Below are 18,371 nucleotides of genomic sequence, written 5' to 3'. Positions count from 1 at the left end.
CCAGGGTATTCAGCCGCACATTCGTTGTGAGCGATTACTCTGACATTTGCACAATAAAAGACCAGAGGGATATCCTCTGAAATAGAAGTTGTAGAGGAAAATCTTAAGATGCCATTATTTTGGTCATACTTCTTTTTTGCCTCTCAAGAGGCTGCCACCAAAACTCTGGTTCATCATCATGCATATATGAATTTTTACTCTTCCTTCCTCAAAGGACAATTGGTCAGGTCTCTCTTCTTCGCATGCATCTGGAGAGCTGTGGTTCTTGAAAGCTTATGCTACAATAAAGGCCCTAAACAGGGTATTTATAGAACTGCCTTGTCCCATATTCTTCAACCCACCAATTCAGATTTTCTTCTCAAGCCCTGCTTTCTGAGCTGATGAAGTGAGGCAAGTGGTAACCAGAGACAGGGCTTTTTCTGTGGTGGCACCTGACCTGTGGAATGCCCACTCTCTTGAGCTTTGCCAAGCACTTACTTTACTTTTTTATATACACCAGGCCAAACTATTTCTTTATTGGGGCTTTTAACTACGGAGTTCCATCTTTTCTGGTTGTTTTATGATTTGTGCCTTATCATAATTATTTTAGTCCATTTTGTTTGTTTTATGTGCTTTTTACGGCCTGGTCGTAAAAGCAGATCCACTCCACTTGACTTTTCTTCCAGCAGTGGCAGAAAGCAGGAGGCCAGGAGGGAAAAGTCAGGAAAAAGAGCCTGAAGAGAGCTACATGGAGGGAAAGGAGAGCCTGCTGAAGTCTCCCTGCGAGTTTGGCATCTCTGGGTATGAAGGGAGCCATTGAAATACTCTGGGTTCTGATGAATCATGAAACTAACAAACCATATCATGAAACAGGACAATTTAATGGAATTTCGTGTTTTGCGATTCATGGAATGCAACAAAACACAAAACACTTGGGTTTTTTTCTGTTTTGTGCCCATCTCTACTGTACAGATGTCACTTTTGAGTCTGCAGCCTGCATGCTCTTTTCTAAAGAGTACCAGGGTCAGCTAGATTTGCAGAGTATCACATGCACCCTAGAGCTTTTTGTTATTTTTTAAATCCTGACACCTACTCACGAGAAAGGAATGCATAGATTTGACAGCCAGTATTTTTAACAACTGGCAGACCCGGTAAAAAGACATTAAATTACCTGGAATGTGTTTCTGATTCGACAGAATTGACACAGCAGCCAACACTCTGATCTACATATTTATACTGGGGCTATGTTGCTTGGAAGGGAAAAAAATTTAAAAGGCAGCACTTGCTCTTGGCAAAGCATGCCCTCTACTGGTCTTTGGCTTTACAACCTTATATTAATTAAAATGGTTATCAATTCCCCAAATCAGTTTCACAGCCCTACAAACGAAGTCCTCTTTAGCTATCTTGGCATAAAATACTATTTCGCTTGATGCTGGTTAAACAGGAAATGTGGCCTCTTCTTAGTGGTAGAGAGAGCGCATATGTATGCTTGCATTTGTACACTCAGTACAGTAATGAGAAAAGCAACCTATGCCCCTATTCAGCCCTGGGGGGTACATTGTTCCGAACAGGATTTTTATCTCACTACAGATGCTAATTTTGTACATTTCCTCCCCTGCTCTAATCAAGCTGGTTCCATTTTTAATTGTATCTTTACATCCTAACTCCCTTTTTGGCAATATTCCTCCCCACTTTCAGACTGGGATATAATCTCAGATCTCCATTCCAACTTATATCTGATAAAGGGAGCTTGACTCTCAAATGCTTATACCATGGAAAATCCTGTTAGTCTTTAAGTTGCTACTGAACTTGAATCTTGCTCTTCTACTGCAGACCAACATGTCTGCCAGCCTGAAATTAGTTGTTAGACGATTCTTACAAAGAAAAACGACGAGACTGGGGCTATCATACTTTGGTCACATTTAGAGAAGACAAAACGCACTGGAAAAGACAATAATGCTAGGAAAACTGGAAGAAGTAGGAAAAGAGGAAGACGCAAAATGAGATGGCTTGACTCAGTAAAGGAGGCCACACCCTCTAGTTTGCAAGATCGGAGCAAGTCTGTTAATGATAGGACATTCTGGAGGTCTTTCATTCATAGGGTCGCCATAAGTCGGAAGCAACTTGACAGCACATAACACACACACGAACCATTAAACACACACACTTTCTGTGAATGAAACATGGGCACAGTAATAATGGGGTATAAACACAGCAAAATTCTTTATTGATGAACAGAATGGGATAACAAGAGAGTGTACGGGTGCTTTGAAGAACCTCGGCAGTAACCTTCCAAAGCAGCATCCCCTTAGCCCTCTGACCAGCCATAATCATCGTTGTGCTGAATTCTTTAGCAACTGTCCGTCCTTTAAAAGGGGAAGGAAGGACAACACAGCCAATGAAAACAACACAAAGCCCGAACGCAGCTAACCAAAGCCCACACATGTATATGCAAGGTAAGATTCGCTGGCTGGCATTGGGGGCATAACTGTATGTGCAAATGAATTGCTTTCGAAAGAACAACCCGTCGCTCCATCAAAACAGTGCAAAAAAACTTGGGTGGGGAAAAAGCTACAAACTGAACATTCTATAAAAGAAGACAGGGCACACACACACACAGGGAAATTCCACATTAAAAGCTGCAGTGATACCGCCTGATTGCGGTAGGGCGGGAGGCACTCGATGTGAGAAGGGCCCACTGTCTGGAAGACAGCATACTCTAACTGCTTCACCACTCCAAACATGGAAGTTTCCCTTCTCAGGAAGGAATCTCTCTTCTGTCATTAGACAGAACAGTCTCTTAGACTAACTTATCAGGAAGATAGCTAAGTGCATTTGGGGAGCTACAAGGTCAGTTCCTGAGTTACATGGAATTGATAGAAATCAGTGTTCTCTATTCCAATTCTGGTTTATACTTTTTTTAACCACTTATTCTTCCCTTTGCCCTGACCTTCACGGCCCAGGCTAGTTCAATTTTATCACATCTCAGAAGCGAAGCAGGGTTGGCCCTGATAAATATGTGGATGGGAGACCACCAGGGAGAGCAGGGTCATTATAAAAGGGCAGGCAATGGCAAACTATCCCAAACATCTCCTGCCTTGAAAACTCTGTGGGGTTGTCATGAGTCACCTGCGACTTGACAGCACTTTCCACCACCGTTCTTCCCTCTACTTTCTTCTCTGTCGCTGCTTTTTCACTATATTCTCAACTTACTCCATTAAGATGGAGTCTCCAATTTTTGCTGAACCTCTGGGCACTATGGAGTTTTGAGAAAGGCTTGTGGGTTCCACAACAAAATGGCTACCATGGTTTTTTTAAAATAAAATAATGTTCCAAGACAAAGGTTGTTGTGGATTTTCCAGGCTGTATAGCCGTGGTCTTGGCATTGTAGTTCCTGATGTTTCGCCAGCGGCTGTGGCTGGCATCTTCAGAGGTGTAGCACCAAAAGACAGAAATCTCTCAGTATCACTGTGTCAGTCTCTCAGTGTCACTGTGACACTTAGAGATCTCTGTCTTTTGGTGCTACACCTCTGAAGATGCCAGCCACAGCTGCTGGCGAAACGTCAGGAACTACAATGCCAAGACCACGGCTATACAGCCCGGAAAATCCACAACAACGATCGTTCTCCAGCCGTGAAAGCCTTCGACAATATTTCCAAGACAAATATCTTTCTATGATGGCAGCAACCATTTCTGAGCGGCGTTCACTGTACACCTAAAAGTAATTCCTCCTCGAGTCTTCTGAAGCACCTCCTGCTTCACCCACAGGGCAAGAAGAGACAGGATTTATTTTTTGCTTTGGGGAAGAGATGTTTTAGAGAAGAAAGTGGGCACCCAGAAACATTGTGGTACGTACCATGGCACCTATGAGCAGCAGATTGAATTCCAACCAGTATTATACCACAGAGCTTCCTTTACTCTTCAAACTTTGTGAAAGTCCATAAACTAGGGTTTGGTTTCACGTTTTTTTTAACAGGACTTATTTACACATACAGATGCAGATCATATTGGAAAATTGCAGCATTAGATACATCCCATATCCCAGGTTCACTTCTGATATGCGAAAGTCACTGTAACTTGACCAATTTCACATGGCAAATATCCTTTTGAAGACACCCTCCCGCCATAACAGTTGGGTGTATCCCACGTTTCAACTCCTGAAACCAACACAGCATATACCATGTCACCACTGGAAAGGGGAAGGGGAGACTTCCCTAAGAAGTCTTGACCCCTTGAAATTTGCCAAGGCAAAGTGAACCAACAGAGAGATTCAGATGTAAGAGTTGAATTGCTGTGGGTGGAAAGAATGCAAAAAATAAAAGTGGCAACCAAATTGGTTCCTTCTGATTCTATGCCATCAACTTTGAGAATGTCCTTCTTCAAACTCCCGTTAGCATTTTAAAAGAGTTTATCCTTGCCTGAAAAGGCACTGTGAAAAGTAATGGATTATGCATTCACTTCTGATAAACAAGGGTCTACCATTAATTCAGCACAATATTTATTCTCATAAAACTTTTGTGATATTATAAAGGTTCTGTTTTTTAAAAAAAAATAGGTCTGGATGACACAATTAAAACTATCAAAAACAATGTAGTTATTGCCACAACCTCAACGAAGCCAGACAACATCTTAGTCCAAGAAGTGCCTTTATGATGTCACAAAAGAGGTTCTTCATTCCACCTCTTCTTCCTCCTGTGCCGCGTAGATGGCCTGGTTCCGTCTTTTAATTTTCTTTGTACCACTCTTCTCTTCTGCATTTTCGACACCTATCCGCTTCAGGGACTTTTCGGAGGTATTTTGCTCTTCCTCCTCGTTTTCACTGCCTGGTTGCCCCACGTCAATGCTCACACTGTCCGGAGTGTTGTCAGATGAGACATTCATGCAACTCGGTAGTCTCCTGAGCTCAGAATATGTGGAGGGTGTCTCTAAATGTTGGTCTGAACTGTCGTCTGGATCTTCCTCGGCACTGGCTTCGTCATCCAGTATTATTTCATCAGGGTTGACAGAGGTAGTCAACCCGGACACGTCCGTATTATAGTCACTGGCCTCCCCAGTACTGTCGGCCTCCTCCTCTTCCTCCTCCCCTCTCTGAGCCAGTATCTCCTCTCTCAGTTGCTGGATTCTGTCATTGATGTCAACAAGACCAAACCGGGCACAGAACTCCGTGGTCTGGGGATTGATTCTATGAACCAGGGCTAATCGCTGCTGGGATTTGTTGCCATCAGAGGTAATACTACTGAAGTTCTGGGGAATCTGAAGGTCGTTGTTGGCCTCTTCCAGTACCTCCTTGATCTCTTTTTCTGTAACGCTGTAATCCCATCTATAAGAAGTCAAAAAGCAAAAATTAAAAGCTAAGCAACAAGAATTGCCCCTTCTTTTAACTTTTTTACAAACTAGTGGTTCCAAACAGAAACTGTGCTTATCGCTGCTGACATATTCTTTTCAAACAGGAGTTTCCTTAGTGTGTTGGTTGTTGGGTATGCAAATAGGTGTGAGATGAGTAGGGGATCCACCAAATGTGACTTAGCTGGGCCCACCAGCCACCGGAAGTGGGAAAACAATTCGGAAAAACCCAAATCCTGAAGCCGCACTACAACCCCCTCCTCCCCCCTCCCATTGGGTAGAAACAGGCAAGAAGCTCAAAGCAGCACTTTTCTTGCTGTTTGCAAATGGCCAGAAGTGCTGCAGCTACTGCCAGAAGCTTTCCGAAACGCTCCGAAGCTTTCGGTAAGCCTTGCTTCGGTATTCCCAAATCAGCTCACCAATGCTGGATGGGGCCAATTTGGAAATACCGAACCTACCTGAATTGGCCTGATTCGGGTTAAAAACCCAAATCAGAAACCCGAAATACACACCCCTAGCCATGATGTCTGGTCACCATGGCTCTGTTTCTTACCTTCGTCTTGTCCTTGTCCTCTCACAAACTCCTCTTGGACCTTCCCCACTGCCCTCCTCCCAATCACAGCACCCAACTACTTGTAAGAATGTCTGCAGGAAAGCCCAGATCGCCTCTCCCTCCTCACCAAGCACCCTCCCCACTTCAAGTAACACTAAGAAAAACAAAGCTTTCAAGTTAATATTTCTTGTCAACTCCTGAGGCAAAGGCGTATTCTTTAAACTTCATTAAGCACTTAATTGGAAAAAATTGCATGGATGGCCAGGCAGGGGGAGAGAAGTAACACCCTTTTTGGAGGGGAAGCTGGAGAGAGGTGATGAACTAAAAGAGCTTGGGAGGAAACAAGTGACTGAGCACATGAGTAGGTATAGGTAGGATATTTTTCTCTCCAAGACAGAAAATCCCACATGTGTGGGTTGGCTACAGCAAGGAAGGACCCACAAGAGAGACACTGGGACTTCCTAAAGCAGGAGAAAGTATTGCTAGCCTTTGGATGCTAGTCTCCTAGGCAAATCATTGCAAATGTCCCAAACACAGTGTACTGCATTGCCAAGGGTACTTCTGCCATGTATGCTACCAGAGTAGTTCAAGAAGGAAAAGTAGACAGACAGACATTGCAGTAGCATGGAACTTTATTCTAGAAGCAAACTTCTTCGAGAAGCCTTAGACTGGTTTAATTATTCTAGGTATTAAGATTTCAGGCCAATTAAAGTTGGCTGGGCCTCTAGTTGAGTTGGATTTTGGAATGTCAGCCAAGCAGATGCTCACAGGTAAGAATTCCAGCCCTCAAGCAGCAGGAAAGTGTTCTACCTACTTGGCATGGAGTCCGTTGTTTTCAGGCATATTCCAAAAGTTTGAAGATATGTTGATGAGGTTGTTAGTTGCTTTGAGAACAGCAATCCATTCTGGGTCGTACTCCAGGCAGTCAGAGGCGTTGGGGTTATGCTCAATCTCTACAATCTTAAACACACAAATCAGAAGTTAGGAAGCTCCGTCTTTGCTCTCTTATAGTATGAAGGCACAGTAGGATTCTTGCAACACCTCAACATTTTCTCCTTTCTCCTTCCTTGTGGAAAGGCCAAGAAACTCTACATCTGAAGCCAGGCCCACTAGCCTAACAGTGCAATCCAATGCACCCTTCTAAGACCATTGAAATCAACGGGCTTACAAGGATAAAACCCTGCACTGTATTGTACTCCAAGTCAGGAATCAAAAAGACCAACACACAGCAGCAGGGTGAAACTTTTCATTTGTCTTACAGAGAGCAATAAGTTCTCTAAATTACATTTGACTGTGGTGATTTTACAGTAAAACCAGTGGACGTAACTGTGAATGAAATTCACAGTGAAATGTGAATAGTTTTTATTACTAAATAACAGTTGGGGTGTGAATGGACTCCAATTTGGATTAGGGCCACTGTGCCAGAAGAGAGGGACTGTCTCTTCCCCTCCCCATGCCCCCTTTCCCAACAAACACCCCTCTATTAGTTGCCATTTGTCCTGTTGGCTTTTAAGATCCACATTCGGAAAGAGAGAACAGTGAAAACAGCCTGCTCATAATTCCTTATTCCTGTCAAAGGAAGGCCCTGCTCTTCACTTTCAAAAACAGCATGCCATATCCTCACGTAACAGAGCGATACACTCTTTGGGTCACAGCCATTTTAAAAACAATTCCACCTCTCTCAGGCCTGACAAGATGTATAAAAAACAAATCGGGTACCTGCTAAGAATCACAGAAAGGAGGAACAACATCAAATATCTCCTCTTCCGGGATTCTGTTTCAGGGGCTGGGCAGGCTAGCTGCCCTGTGGATTGTGGGCCCCCCTTTAACAGACGCTTTTGAGTTCCTCTCAAAATTGTGTGCCTTCCAGGCTGCTCTGATGTCTTTCCTGATCATCATAAGGAAGCCCAGCCCAATATCAGGAGAAGGGATGGAATGTTCCAGATTGTCTTACCTGAAGGAAGTCTCGTTGGGGCAAGCATTTGTCCAGGGCCAGGAATTTTGTTGCTTTGGGCTGCTTCTCGCTGCTGTCAGCCTAGAAAGCAGGAGTAAAGATGTGTAATATGTACATGTGGCAACTGGGCCTCTTGTTATAAAACAGACCAGAGACCCCATTTGAAAGCAACAATATGGGATACACCAATTTGGTGTAGTGATTAAGAGCGGCAGGACTCTAATCTGGAGAACCGGGTTTGATTCCCCAGTCCACCGCTTGAAGTCAGCTGAGTGGCCTTGGGTCAGTCACAGCTCTTTCAGAACTCTCTCAGCCCTACCCACCTCACAGGGTGATTGTTGTGAAGTTAATAACACACTTTGTAAACAGCCCTGAGTGTAGCATTAAGTTGTCCTGAAGGTCGGTATATAAAGCGAATGTTATTATTATTATTATTCCTCACATTCACCTTTCTTGCAAATAGCTCAGAGTGGTGGGCATGGTGGGGATGGCTGCATTTTTATTTCCTTTTTTGTGTGTGTGTGACAAAGATCTTTTAAGTATAACAAGAAGATACTTTGAATATTTGAAAGTGTTAGATAAATGCTAACCATAGATCTTGAACAGAAAAGCAAAATGCTCAGTTTATTTTATAGCTGCGACACAGAGAAATGTGGAATACAGGTGATTGGTACCCTTCCAAGCTTGGTCTGAAATGACTTAAACTAGTTAAGGGCCATTTATTATAGAGATGTAAGCAGATAAATGTTCTGTGGATAATATGTTTCCAATCAATAATAAAAAGGAAAATCGTCTTTCAAAAAAAAAGTGCTTTCCTGTTACTTCCTTAGGGTTGTTGGTAGTAATAATCTAACCTTCAGCAGGTCTCCCTGACCTGGATAGCACAGGCCAGCCCAATCTCACCAGATCTTGGAAGCTAAGCAAGGTTGGCCTTGGTTAGTAATTGGATGGGAGACCTCCAAGGAAGACCAAGGTCAGTATGCAGAGGCAGACAATGGCAAACTACCTCTGTTAATCTCTTGCCTTGAAAACCCAAGCAGGGGTCCCCATAAGTCAGCTATGACTTGATGGCACTTTCCTCCACCACCACAGCAGGTCTTCCAGCCGACTATCCACAATTAGATTTGTGCAATCTTCATGCTTCATTAAACTGCAAATTATGTTCTAGCTGCTACCAGCAATGAAGACACCAATTTGCTTCTTTTAAAGCACTCCAGCAAGTCGAACAAAGTTGTTCCAAGATCTCACAAAAAGCATCTATTTTTATCTATTATATTTTATAAGAGACTCTAATATGGTTCCCAGTTTATTCTTTTTAGATCTGAATGCATTGTTCTCCCTCAAAAATGTTCTGGAAATTCACTGAACACACGAATCCCAGCACATTCACAGCCAAACACCCCACCTCCTTTACCTCGTGTTGCATTACAGCTGCGAATTTGACGTGAAGATGTGCTGAGAACCAGTATGCAGGCTTCAAGTGCTGCAGAAGTTCTGATGCAGCTGGACTTCCCAAAGTATTGTTTTCCACTTCTTGGCGGAAAAAGGATTTCTTCTTAAGCAGCGAGTTCTTGTCCCCATAATGATATATACCTCTGGGCCAGTCATGGGACATAAAGATATCCATAGGTTGCTTCAGCTGTTTGTCCCAATATAAAAGCAACACAAATTAGAGACGGACGCTACTGCCAGAAAAAGAATTCAAGAGTCCAGGATGACAAAGCAAACTTACAAAATAATCTTTGTTTGTAGCCCCTCTCTTAACTCCAAGCCAAATATGTGACTGCAAGAAACAAGGTCTTTTCAGTGGTTGCATCTACTTATGCAGTCAGCTGCCTGTCAAGGTTAAAAACTAGTACTGGAAACTCACAACTGGGAGTGGCTACTAAGACACAGTAATCAAAATTATTTTCATATTAATTAAACAAGTGCAAAGTTCATATAAATACAGAATAAATACATTCACAATAAATAGCTAAAAAGCATACAAAATATCCACAATCCAGTAAATACAATAATATAGCCAACAAAGTCCAGAGACTGTAATATGAACCTGACATCCAACAGAGAGTGTTATAATTGATTCTCTTTCTTTCTCTCTACCGGTGCAACAGCAAAAAAGGATCCCAAAGGGAACAAGAACTTCTACTGGTAAGTGTCCAAAGTAATCATGGGAACAAATTCCAAAATCCCAATAAGGGGCCAGCTAATAAGTTTCTTGTTTCATTGGACCAGCTTCATCAGGGGATATTAATAAAGTCCATCCTGCATCCACTGGCACACATGAAATCTCCTGTGTGCCAGTGTTGAGCACACATGAAATGTGTGCTCAACTTGATGTGAAATTTCATGAAATGTGTCCTCAACTTGCCCCCCCTCTCTCAGCCTGGGACCTAACAACAGTGATCCATGCAATGGTCACCTCCAGGCTGGACTACTGTAACTCACTCTACGCAGGACTTCCCTTGGATCTGATCCGGAAACTACAATGCTGCTGCTCGTGTCCTGATGGGTGTTCCATACAGGACACATATTACACCAATCCTACAGCAGCTTCACTGGCTCCCCGTGGAATTCCAGATCCGTTTCAAGGTGTTGGTTTTAACCTTTAAAGCCCTAAACGGATTGGGACCAGCATACCTGAGGGACCGTCTCTCCCCGTATGTGCCCCAGAGAGCACTTTGTTCAGTGGGTAAGAACTTACTGGTGATCCTTAGCCCTAGGGAGGCTCGTTTGGCCTTGACCAGGGCCAGGGCCTTTTCGGTCCTGGCCCCAACCTGGTGGAACTCTCTGTTTGAGGACACTCGGGCCCACCAGGATCTTGTATCATTTCAGCGGGCCTGCAAGACGGAGATGTTCCACCAGGCTTACGGTTGAGGCCAGCGTCAGGGCCATCATTGAGCCTCCCACCGGTCTCCGGTATTCGAGTACAGCTCGTCTGTCCATCTACCTCCTCTTTGTATGCTGGGGGCAGGATTGAGTAGCCAACTATATCAGGTTTTTGTATATATATAATTTTAATTGCTGAATTTTATTGTAGAATCTGCTATGTAATTGTATTTTATGACTGTTGTACCCTGTCCTGAGCCCACCGAATAAACAAAACTGTATGTCAGCAGTCTTTTCTTCATAAAAATGAGCTTTTCATCTACATAGGGAGTGATATAACATTTAAAGCTGGGGCTTCTGAACTGCTGTGGGTTTTTTTTTTTGTTGCATGGTTCTAAATTGTTTCTTTGTTGAGCTGAACACAAGGAAAGGCAGGATACAAATTGCCAGGATTATTTTTTTTTTAATTTCAGATTGGCAAGCTGGGGCACAATAAGAGTTTGGTAGTAAAATATTAGATAATGCCTTGAATCCTTTACTGGTAGTAAGTTGGGATGGGAGAGTGGGAAGGAGACACTGTTAGCTGAATACGATCTGTCTTGAGTTTGTTTCCCCTCTGCTTACAAGTTCTTTATGCCCACTCCTCATCTCCCTTTTTTGGTGATATCATTGGCATAAAATAGCAGCCAACAGGGCCTTCCCAAGAAGGTATTTACCTGCTAGAGAATGATACCCCAGAGCATACAAAACATGCAGCGAATGACCAAGATTGCTAGCCCGTTAAACATCCTCCACCATGTCTGTGTACTCTGAAGAAAATATTTACACTGACCTGCTTGAGCTTGAACACTTCAATATTTCTCACATGGTAGACGCTTCTTAAGGTATTCTGGTTGTAGGGGGGACACTCAAAGTGGCCTGAAATGAGCAACAAGAAATGAGTTACCAGAACAAAGCCTGTGCTATTATTTATTATTTCTTTTACTTTGTTTATAGCCTTTCTTTCTCACTGAGAAAGAAAACAAAAACAATGTAATTTTAAAAATCATATGCCATACAAAAACTGCAATTCAGAAAATGGATTAGAAAAATTAGTGCATAAACACCAGAGAATACGCTCAATAAACAGTGCAATAAACAGTCCTTGTTTCTTTCCCGCTCCCTTCGAGCATGGAGAATATAACTCTGGTTACCTGTGACTGATTTCCTTATCTTATTTATTTACTTCATTTATACCCTGCCTTTCTCCCCAATGGGGAACCAAAGTGGATTCTGCTGCAGAGATGGGAATCGAACCTGGGTCTCCCAAACCCTAATCTGACACAATAACCACGACATCATGCTGGCTGCCTCACTGATTTATGAATGAGAGCCCAAGGAGCAAGTGAGTTAACCCCTTCCCCCTGCAAACCAGACTTCTAAAGCAGATTTCATCCAGTTAGTGTGAGTTTGTATAAAGTGCCATCAAGTCACAGCTGACTGAGGGTGACCGTGTGGGGTCCAAGTACTAGCCAGTGCCAAAACTGCTTCGCTTCCAAGATTTGACAGGATCTGGCTAGCTTGGGCCATCCAGGTTAGAACCTGTGTACAGCATTCATACATTTTGGGTAACCAAAGCAACAGCACAATCCTAAGAAGAGCTCAAAAGAATAGAGCTCAAAAGAATTCAGTGGATTTAACTCTATCTAGGATTGCTTGATTAGTTTCTAACATAAAAGAGCCAAGCTAGATCTGACCAAAGGCCCATCCAGTCCAAAGTTCTGTTCACACAGTGGATCACGTTCTGTTCACGCAGTGGACCATGCCTCTACAAAGACCTCAAGTAGGATGACTGGAACTGCATGCTCCCCAGCAACTGATATAAAGAGGCACACCTCCAGGAAGTAGATATCCATCATGACTAAGAGCCATCAAGACTAGGAGCCGTTGATAACCCCATCCACCCTGAATTTGTCCACTCCCATTTAAAGACTTACAGGTTGGTGGCCATCACCACATCCTGTGGCAGTGAGTTCCACAAGTTAACTATGCATTGTGTGAAGAAGTACTTCCTAAAACCGAAGCTCTCCACAGGAGAGTGGTGAGAAAGAAGAACGTGTATGAACTGAGCATCAAGCTGGGTTCAGTTGCATCCTCCCCCGATGCCACTAAAAAGTGACACCTGAGTACGTTTGCACAAGAAGACAAGACAAACAGATACAAACCTATCCCACCCATTGCATCCTCTGGAAGCTTAGAATCATCTACAAGAAACAAGACTGGCAAATCTCAGAGAGACAGTGCAGTGTAGTGGTTAAAGTGTCGGAACAGGATCTGGGAGACCTGGGTTTGATTGCCCACGCTGCCATGGAAGCCTGCTGGGTGACCTTGGGCCAGTCACACACACTCAGCCTAACGTGCCTCACAGAGTTGTGGTGGGGATAAAATGGAGGAGAGGAGAATGATGTAACCCACCTTGAGTCCCCAGTGACGAGAAAAGTGGGGTATAAATAAAGTCACAAACTAACTAACTGAATAAATAAATCTACCCATCTCATGCACTGTAGCTAATAAAGAAATCCTGCTATCAAAGTCTGCAGCGAGACATTTTGGAATACCTCTTCTGTAATCATGCGATTTGAAAATGCCAGAGATTCCACCAATTCTTACCCCACGGTATTTTACTACTCCAGCATAACCTGAAAAAGAGGGGGAAAAGATTACACTTTTAAACTAAAGCCATACAAGACTGTCCACAAAACCCACCGACATAAGCTCAACCCCCCAAAGCCTTCGCCCTGTGCACACGCATCTGTCATCTCTGGAAGCTATGAGCTGCTTTGTGTTCTGTGAGCTCTGCATGCACTCAAGTCCACACTACCCAAAAAGAGACAGTGTGGAACTGAACCCTCCCAACAGCTCGACTTCTAGACTTTTTGAGATTAGGGAGAGCAAGAGCGTGCTACGCTGAGTGGGTGTTATTTACAATGCAGATGACACCTGCGTCTCAACCACAGCCAATGCCAACTCACCCCCAAGAATCCCTTCTTGGCTCACAGCTAAGTTCTTCCCAGCTACACTAACTTTTGTTTCTTTTTCAACTGACTTGAAATACTTTGGCATCTCCTGCATCTTTCCATTGCATCAAGGAAGTTGGGGGTGTAACCAAAAGGGATGGGGCTGTGGGTCAATGGCAGAGCATCTGCTTTGGATGCAGAAGGCCCCAGGTTCAATTCCTGGCATTTCCAAATAGTCAAGAAGCAGGCAACATGAAAGACCTCCCCCCACTGCCCGTCAGAGCAAACAAGACCAGCCATCAAAACAGGAAGCACAATTTATACCAAGGTAGTAGATGTTTGGTGCTACCCATCCGCCATATGGGAGTTCTTGCAGATGGTTGGAGGCTTCATGGTTGCCCCCAATAAAGATGGTCAGGACCGGAGCCTTCTTCTCTCCAGAATAGTACCTACGAGAACACAACCAAAACCCCCTGGACCTTAGACAAAGGTGGGAAGGAAGCAGCATCTTTGGACTTTTTCTAATTTCCTGCACAGAATAAACCCAAAGACCACTAATAAAAAACAGAGCAAGATTTCAGTCCAGTAGCACCTTAAATGAGATTTTCGAGGATATAAGCTTTCTAGGCCCTTATAACCCAGTCAGAAGGTGGGAGGGGTATTGCAAAAAAGGGAGATAGGATACAAAGGCACAACGTAAAACGTAATCAGCTTTATTGGAGTCTGAATGCAAAGGCCCAATGCAAAATGTAATCAGCTTGATTTGATTTTCATTTCACATTGTATCTTTGCAACCTGTCTCCCCTCCTTGCAACATATCTGATGAAGGTTGCTTGACTCTCAAAAGCTCATACCTTGAAAATCTTGTTGATCATAAAGGTGCTACTGGACTCAAATCTACCTCTGCTTCTGCAGACCAACCTGGCTACCTACCTGAAACTAATAAGAAACAATGGGTGAGGAGTGGGGTAAGATGAATATAAACATCCTAATAAATACTACGCTTCCTCCAAAGAGCTCAGAGTGACGTATATGATTATGCCCTCACAACAACCCTGCGTAGAACCCCTCAAAATAGATTAAGCTGAGAGAGAATAACTGGCCCAAGGCCATTCAGTGAGTTTCACTGGGAGTTGGCATTTGAAACTGGATCCCCCCCCGCCCCCATGTCTTGCCCTATCTTCTAATCACTGCATCACAAGTGCTTTTGAAATTTAACATCAGCGAGGCAGAGTGGAAAAACAAATGGAGTTACGCATCACATTGTTAACTGCACAGAAGAAGTGGAAAGTTTCCTAAAATTCAGGCAGTAAAGGATGGCTTGGTTAATGCAAACAATTCAACCCAGGGAAGAGGAAATGTTTCTACAAGTCAGATGAGGAAGGGAGAATAAGCAGGGGGAAAGTATGGGGAACAATACTATATATGCAGTAGGCCCCATCATGTAACCTCTCACCCCACCAGAGTGACATAGGATGTTCACATATGCAGTACATGTGTGCAAAGGCCTCATTTCAGCACTCCTTCCACACTTTTCTGAAGTATGTATGGCGGGGGGGGGGGGACCACAGGGAGGCACTCACCTACATGTTGAGTCTAAGGATCTGTGAAATTAAGATCACAAAACTAATGAGTCTGTGCGATCACCAGTTCCTCCTGTGGCAAGTGGTCAGCGTGTGCCTCTTGTACTCAGACAAGCTTGGTGTAGAAATATCACAAGGAATATACCACTTGCATCTCATTACCTTTTCAGTCTGTGCATGTGTATGTGTAATGCAGCAAGCACACATATACAACTGGTTATTATGTTATTATAAGCTCCTGGGAGGTCTAGGTTCGACTTTCCACTTTGCCACTGAAACTCATTGGAAGACCATGGGCCTGTCACTTTCTCTCTGCATAGCCTACCTCATAGGGTTGTTGTTATGAGGATAAAACAGAGGAGACACCAGTGGGGGAAAAGAATGCTGTAAGTATCTAATACTCTAAAATATTCCTTGTTTGGGAGCATGCACATAGAGGGTGGCTTAGTTGTACTGCATCTGCTTGGCATACAGAAGGTCCCAAGCTCAATCCCCAGCATATCCAGCCAAAAGGATCAGGTAGGAGTTGACTTATTCATTTACATTATTTACAGTACCTTTCTCACGGAGACTCAAGGCAGAATACACAGTGTGATTTCAATAAACATAATAGGGTATATAAATGTAAAGTTGCAATGATTTAAAAGTAGCAGAAAATCCAATACAGAGTTGAAGAAATGATGAAACAGAGTGTAGGACTGACATATTAAACAGGGAAGTACCCAGCAGGATCATACTTAAAGCAATAGATAATACATAGCAGCACACAGTAGTAAAGCCTACAGTCTATCTCCTTACTGATGCATCTCTTTGAGACCACTTCTGCGAAATACCACTACCTGAGAGGTGGGAGAGCCACTGCCAATCTGAGAAGACAACACTGACCCCAGCGGATCCCTGTTCTGATTCATGACAAGGCAGTGCCATGTGTTTAACATTTCATACATTTTACAAAGTAGCCTCCAGCCGGTAACAATTTCTAAATCTGGTAGGACTTTAGGGTTCCATATCACTATTACCACCACCACCACCCTTTGCTTTTATTTAGCAAGTCTGCAGTTCCATCCCAGAAGCCCCTAGTACTTCCTAACCCTAGATGAGTCGAAACGGGAGAAAGCTAAGGTTGCCAACGCTGGGTTGGGAAATTTCTGGAGATTCAGGGGTGGAGCCTAGGGAGGGTAGGGATGGACAGGGACTTCAGAAAGAGCCCACCCTCCAAAGCTGCCATTTTCTCCAGGGAAACGGATCAGTTGTGAGTCTGGGGATCCCCAGCCACCACCTGGAGGTTGGCAAGCCTTACACCTAGCTCTCCCTTGTTCGCTGACACTCTGCTCACGCTCAGAGGCGCTCTTTGCATCACGAAAATGTCGCTCCGGCCTGGCTGTCCGAGCAGGACGCCCCCCCTCCCGAAGGAGAACCCAGTTCTGTCCAGACCACTCACTGCGCGAAGCCTCCCATCTGTCTGTACTTGGGGGGCACGGCGATGCACTGCATATCGGCCGAGTCACGGATGGCTTGGAAGTCCCCGGCGCAGAGGAGCAGCTCCGGGCGCGCCTGGCCGTGGCGCCGCTCCAGCAGCTCGAGCGTCTCGTACATCTTGTCCAGCGCGCCATGGCAGCAGCCAGTCACCGCCACCTTCATCTTCCGGCAGCTGCGCAGGCGCCCACGACAACTCTGGCGCAGGCGCCCTACGAGAGCGGAAACCCATTCCCGAAGCTCGCCCGTGGGAGAGGTTCCAGAGACGCATGCGCAAGGCGAGAGGCCGGAAAACTGCGGGACGGCGCTGTTGAGAGCGTTCCCGCCTTTTCCCTCCTCTTCCTTATTTAGATTGGGGCCTTGGGCCGCTGCTGAGGAAAAGAAATAACCCTTCGAATAATAATGAATTACAATAAAAATTTAAAATATAAAATAATAATAAGCCTTAGAATAATATAAATAATGAAATAAAATAATAAAAAACAAAACAATGAAATAATAAATCGTAGAATAAAAAAATTGTTACAATGAAACAAAATAATAAAATAATAACCTTAGAATAAAAATCATAATGAAATAAAATAAAATTATTAAAATAATAATAAACCTTCAAATAAAAATCATGAAATAAAATAAAATAATTAAAATAATAATAAACCTTCGAATAAAAATCATGAAATAAAATAAAATTATTAAAATAATAATAAACCTTCGAATAATAAAAAAACAAATAGAACAATTAAAGCAAAATAATAATAATAAACCTTAGAATGAAATGAAATAAAAATAAAACAATAATAATAATAAACCTTAGAGTAAATAAATGAAATAAGAATAAAATAATTAAAACAAAATAATGAAATAATAATAAACGAGAGGAATGAAATAAAATAGAATAATAATAATAAACTAGAATAAATATTTCAGAAATTATTAATAGAGCAGGATATAATCTTTAAGAGAAAAAAAGAAAGGAGGAGTCTGGAGCTACTTTGTTTTCTTTACAATCTGCCTTTCTCATTGAAACTCAAGGTGGGTGAACTGCACATGCAACCTGCCTCAGTCAAATATATGAAGTGAATACCACCATGTTGTCTCCTGTTTTTCCCTGCTAAACTCGAAGAAACAAACCATATTTTAAGCCTTACCCCAGCAGAGAAGTTGCCCCAACCCCTTAATCATTAATATTCCCCTCCTTTTTGTATCTTCCAGCTCAACAAATAGACCAACCAGCTATGCCCCCCTCCAAAGTTCTCTCATGATGATAGGGCGAATTAAAGAAGCAGTAATTTATGTTGCGGTGTGTAGACAGATGTTATTGTGTGCTATCCCTATAGATTCATCATTAATGCGTTTTTCTATGACTAGCTTAAAAGGACATATCAACTGACAGAAGTTCCCAAACAGTAACTTCCATCTCAGGATTCGGAGAGCATCCAGTTTGCCACAACTCCTGGTATAATTCTAAACAGTACTGTCAAGTTGCAGCCAACTTATGGCAACCCCATCGGGTTTTCAAGGCATGATATTGTTCAGAGGTGGTTTGCCATTGCCTGCCTCTGCATAGCAATCCCAGTCTTCCTTGGTGGTCTCCCGTCCAAAGATGTAAATCTTCAAATTATGCAGTCAACATAGCACCAAATAGGAGGATTGCACCA

The 18,371-nt window shown here is 43.2% G+C and overlaps 1 protein-coding gene across 1 annotated transcript; it reads right to left on the bottom strand.

The window, feature by feature from the left end:
- Nucleotides 1-3,545: 3,545 nt before the first annotated feature.
- On the bottom strand, nt 3,546-16,895 carry DBR1 (debranching RNA lariats 1). The gene is made up of 8 exons (XM_054998659.1): nt 16,679-16,895; nt 13,979-14,103; nt 13,256-13,336; nt 11,491-11,576; nt 9,244-9,468; nt 7,830-7,910; nt 6,690-6,835; nt 3,546-5,299 (listed from the first exon to the last, which is right to left on the bottom strand). The coding sequence occupies exons 1-8, from the start codon at nt 16,876-16,878 to the stop codon at nt 4,651-4,653; spliced, it is 1,593 nt and encodes a 530-aa protein (XP_054854634.1). The 5' UTR covers nt 16,879-16,895; the 3' UTR covers nt 3,546-4,650.
- Nucleotides 16,896-18,371: the final 1,476 nt, after the last annotated feature.

Source organism: Eublepharis macularius, chromosome 15 (genome assembly GCF_028583425.1).
Source record: "Eublepharis macularius isolate TG4126 chromosome 15, MPM_Emac_v1.0, whole genome shotgun sequence".
NCBI classification, from domain to species: domain Eukaryota; kingdom Metazoa; phylum Chordata; class Lepidosauria; order Squamata; family Eublepharidae; genus Eublepharis; species Eublepharis macularius.
The sequence above is the reverse complement of the archived record's forward strand: the minus strand, read 5'-3'. Positions and strand labels throughout refer to the sequence as shown.

Coding starts and splice junctions, on each gene's coding strand:
- DBR1 (XM_054998659.1), bottom strand. CDS start 16,878: ATGAAGGTGGCGGTGACTGGCTGCTGCCATGGCGCGCTGGACAAGATG. Junction 11,577..13,255: donor ATCGCATGATTACAGAAGAG/GTATTCCAAAAT, acceptor TGCTCATTTCAG/GCCACTTTGAGTGTCCCCCC. Junction 7,911..9,243: donor CAGCTGTAATGCAACACGAG/GTAAAGGAGGTG, acceptor CCTGCTTTCTAG/GCTGACAGCAGCGAGAAGCA.